This window comes from Amphimedon queenslandica, unplaced genomic scaffold (genome assembly GCF_000090795.2).
Source record: "Amphimedon queenslandica unplaced genomic scaffold, v1.1 AMPQUscaffold_13522, whole genome shotgun sequence".
Taxonomy (NCBI): Eukaryota; Metazoa; Porifera; class Demospongiae; order Haplosclerida; family Niphatidae; genus Amphimedon; species Amphimedon queenslandica.
Window position 1 is genome coordinate 442,808 of NW_003546242.1, and position 4,240 is coordinate 447,047.

Sequence of the window (4,240 nt, forward strand, 5' to 3'; positions counted from 1 at the left end):
ACAAGGCATGAGAATAAAGGATTATTTCCCCCTATAAAGGAATGGATTTAGCTGCAGCTATCCCTCTAGTGACGTCACGTTTAGCCACACCCACTGACAGGAAGTAACCTGGCAGGAAGGGAAAATGGGCATTTTTGAAGGCTCATATCTCAGTGAATAATTTTTTTCAGACAATGGGAGTTGGAACACATCATTAGTATGGTCAGGCAATCATATTAAGCAAATAAAAAAAAAATCTCAAAAATGCACTGAAGTTACCCTTTAATGGTACTAGGAAAATCGCTCAGTGAAGGAGAGCTCATCAAAGCCATTTATAAGGCTGTACAACATAAGATAAAAGAGTTATAAGTGTTTAAAAATCATAAAAATGGCCGCCATCTTGAAAAACCAACCTCAATCCTACATATAGGCTACTGCCTATATAATAGTCCCACACTTATTTGTCTCTTTCTTTTCTCTTTCATATTGGTCTCTCCAAGAGCAGAGTTATCACATAAATCATGATTTCTAGAAAATTAATGCTTTGTTTGTATAGCTCTGCCATTTATACTACATGCATATACAACATATGTACATACATGTATTTATTTACTACCTCTTGGGATAAGTTTTGTAAAAATGTTTTTTTTTGTTAAAAAAGTAAAAGTACTGAGCTAAACACTACATGCAAGTAAAAGTACTATTTGAAGTACAATGTGTATGTAGTGCGAAATTTTCAAGGACCGTAACTTTCCCAAAATTGAATAAAAATCTGTTTTGCAGATTTAATGATAACTAATATATGCTGCCTGACATCTTGTACAGTATTACCGGTAATTTGATTTTCGCGGAAGTAATTTCCGCGAATATTCAAAAAATCACAAAATCTGCAAAATTAACAGCCCTTGAAAAAAGGCACACTATGGAAAATGCACTGATTATCAATGATAAATTAACACTTATAACTTACCAAAATATGTCCATATCTCTGAAATACATCTCTAAGATCATATATACTGACATTCTTATGAATGTTACCAACGAACAAGGATCTTGTAGCACTCGGATCAAACTCATTACCAGGAGAAATAAAAGGATTGCCATGACTAAACCCAAGGGGGGTTAAACTGGAAGAGTATTGATCTTCATGTGAAGGGGCTGATACATGTAAATTTAGCTCACGACCTCCACTAGGAAAATCTTAACAAAAAACCAATTAATAATGATCATAAAAGAAGGAAAACACCTGCATTGTAAAAGATTGTCACTTTTAATTTAACACCAAAAATAGAAATTCCATGCAAACTGTTTAGAGCATTATCTCTTTCACGTAAACTAAAGTACAGGAACAAAATCGAAGTTTTGATTAATAACAAATATACCTTTGAAATTTGACAAGAGCATAGCGTTGTTCATCCTCACCATAAAGCTTAACTTTAGGCTTAGAAGAATAACTACAACACTTTTGATAAAGTGCTTCATGAACTGATGACTCTAATGAAACAAAATAAACTTTGTAAAGTTAAAAGCAAGAGTACATGTATATTGTGAACATACAATGTGTGCATCATTGGAAACAACACTATTAGCTGTTTTCTGCAAAATATCTTACCTGACCTATGATGAGACAGATTCATAAACTTAAGTATAAGGCTTTCATTTTCTGGACTTTGTTTCTGCTTCACAACCTCAGTTTCACCTTCAGAGTCAGTAGTACTACTTACACTTGAGCTTCTCGCATCACTGGACGTGCTACTACTACTACTAGTAGAACTTTGTAAAGAGAAATGAAAGGGAGATATTTCTTATAAAACAATGAAAGAGAAAATATGCAAGATAAAGGACACAAAAGTGCAGTAAAGCATGTACATAAAGCATGTACATGTACATTACATGTACATGTATACTGACAAAATAATTGTAAAGTAATATAACAAAGCACTTGGCTGTACTAAGTACAGTACACATCAAAAAAAGGCTAAGTAGGGTACAGAAGAGAAAAGAACCTTGAAGGTACTGTAGTTCGTAGGTACATTGTGTACTTCGCTACTACTTCACTACTCTTCGCTACTACTTCGCTACTACTTCGCTACTCTTCATTACTCTTCATTACTCTTTGCTGCGTTATGCTGCCATCCCACCCAGTCACATGTACAATAGTAGAACTTGTAGATGCTTCTTTGGCTGTCTGTGCTCTCCAAGTTCATCTATAATGCCACTCTCTCCTTCTGGAAGCCTGTTTAGGATGTTTTTGCACTGTTCTACTGTCACGCTACTCTCTTCTACAGTCTACTGCTGTGCTACTGTCTTCTACTGTCGCGCTACTGTCCTGCTACTGTTGCAGTAAGCATGCGCAGAGAAGGAGCAACGAACTACCTACGCAAAAGTAGAGTAACTGCGGGGTAGCTACTTAGCCTTTTTTTTGATATGTACTGTATATGCATGCAGGTGTTTACAATATCAAAATTACTAAGTACATGTATAAAATATGAACTAAATGCACCCGACTACTGTAGATGCAGACATTCATTGCTATGATTGGGCATCACATAAAAATCATACAATGTTAACGAATTACATATAGCTACTATTTTCACGATAACTTATGTAATCGAAAAATTTGCACTTAATGTCTAGTTGACTTCATGATGAAAATCTTTTGCAACAAAAGCAATGCCCAGACATAATTACTGTATACATGTAGTACTTCTTTCAACAGTAACAATTTTTTGAAGGTTTGCCAAACCAAAATCACTGGAGACAGAAATTAATATGTAGGTTTCAAAGGCCTCAAAATTAGAAAATGTTTATAGCAATTACAGTAATATTCACATAAATATGATGAACTATAATAGTTAGCCAACATTTCACATCATAAGAATATTCTGATGTGCTATTCATTAATTGATAGTTACTATAATAACACACAACACTAGTGCATCAATGATTAGTCTCTTACATGGACACAAGATAAACAATAAGCCATAACCTTAACATTAAATGTTATAAAAAACAGTAAAGGTAAAAAATAATAATACTAACATGTAATGTAGCGGCATGATGGTACAACAATATCATATGCCCAAAAAACAAACGAGCTGTGCTAAAACATAAAGTACTCATACACATACTTGTACCGTATTTCCTTAAATAAAAGCCCAGACGTCTATTTCCTAAAATGGTATTTGGATCTTGAAAAATATATAAAAAAACTTCAGCCCAGAGCAGGATTCGAACCCATAACCCTATGCTTATGACTTCAGGAACTTCAGGCATTATCCACTAGACTACTGAGTTACTTCTGGGCTAGGGTTGTGTATTTATAGTTCAATCCTATTGCTACCCTGGCGTTTATTCAAATGTGGCTTCTATTTAAGGATATACGGTACATCTACAATGCACAATGTCCTGTAGCCTCACCTAGTTGTACTCCTGTGCTCCTCATCACCTGAAGCTGTAGTGAAATGTGGGTGTTCTTTACATTTGCTTGATTGATCACAAAATGACTTCTTCACTTCAGAACCCTAAATACATGTATACAGTACATTTAGGAAGAAATGCATGTATGTACATCAAAAACAAAAATCAAAATGTAATGAAGTATGTATACATGTACATGTGTATACATGTACATCTACAAGTAGGGAATAACATCCTGGACATGGTGTACAAAAATAAAACCATAGCCCAGACTTCATATGCAATACTTTCTTGTTTCCATTCACTTCTATAAATATACAGTCCATGTACATGTATATACAAGTAAATCTAATTGAACTATGTGTACCAATTCACAAAAAAGAAAATACTCCATAAACATAACTACAACAATCATTAGGGTAGGATAAAGTATATAGTATCATTAAAATCATAAAAACCTTAATTTTGATGTCAGCTTTAAAAGCAGCAACTGCATCATCATCTTTATAAAAATCAATACATGCAGAAAGACCTCCGTTTGGATCATTTTGTGACAATAGCTTAATGCTCTCAACTTCACCAAATCTAAGGGAAAAAGGAAAAATGCATCAAAGCTATTTGACAGGAAGAGAGAGAACTCTCCATCAACTATACAAAGTAGAGTATAGCAGGAAATTTTCAGTTTATAAGTGAATGAAGAACATAAAGAAAATATAATAATTTTTATTAAAGTACTTTCTTTTCTTTATGATCAATTGTGACTTGCTGGCACATGTAGCTCCAATATCAATTTTAAGCTCTTATCTGGCTTTTCTTAAATATAAGCTTCAATCAATTGAGC

General features: G+C 33.9%; 1 protein-coding gene across 2 annotated transcripts in view; it reads right to left on the minus strand.

The window, feature by feature from the left end:
* The window catches only part of LOC100636101 (msx2-interacting protein-like), a 17,075-nt gene that overhangs the window by 9,712 nt on the left and 3,123 nt on the right, over positions 1 to 4,240 (minus strand). For both annotated transcript variants that reach the window (XM_019999735.1, XM_019999693.1), the window contains exons 2-7: positions 3,858 to 3,984; positions 3,400 to 3,503; positions 1,592 to 1,752; positions 1,362 to 1,473; positions 1,226 to 1,314; positions 950 to 1,179 (exon numbers count right to left, since the gene is read on the minus strand). In XM_019999735.1, coding sequence (XP_019855294.1) covers positions 950 to 1,179; positions 1,226 to 1,314; positions 1,362 to 1,473; positions 1,592 to 1,752; positions 3,400 to 3,503; positions 3,858 to 3,984 — 823 coding nt within the window. The remainder of the gene's footprint in view (positions 1 to 949; positions 1,180 to 1,225; positions 1,315 to 1,361; positions 1,474 to 1,591; positions 1,753 to 3,399; positions 3,504 to 3,857; positions 3,985 to 4,240) is intronic.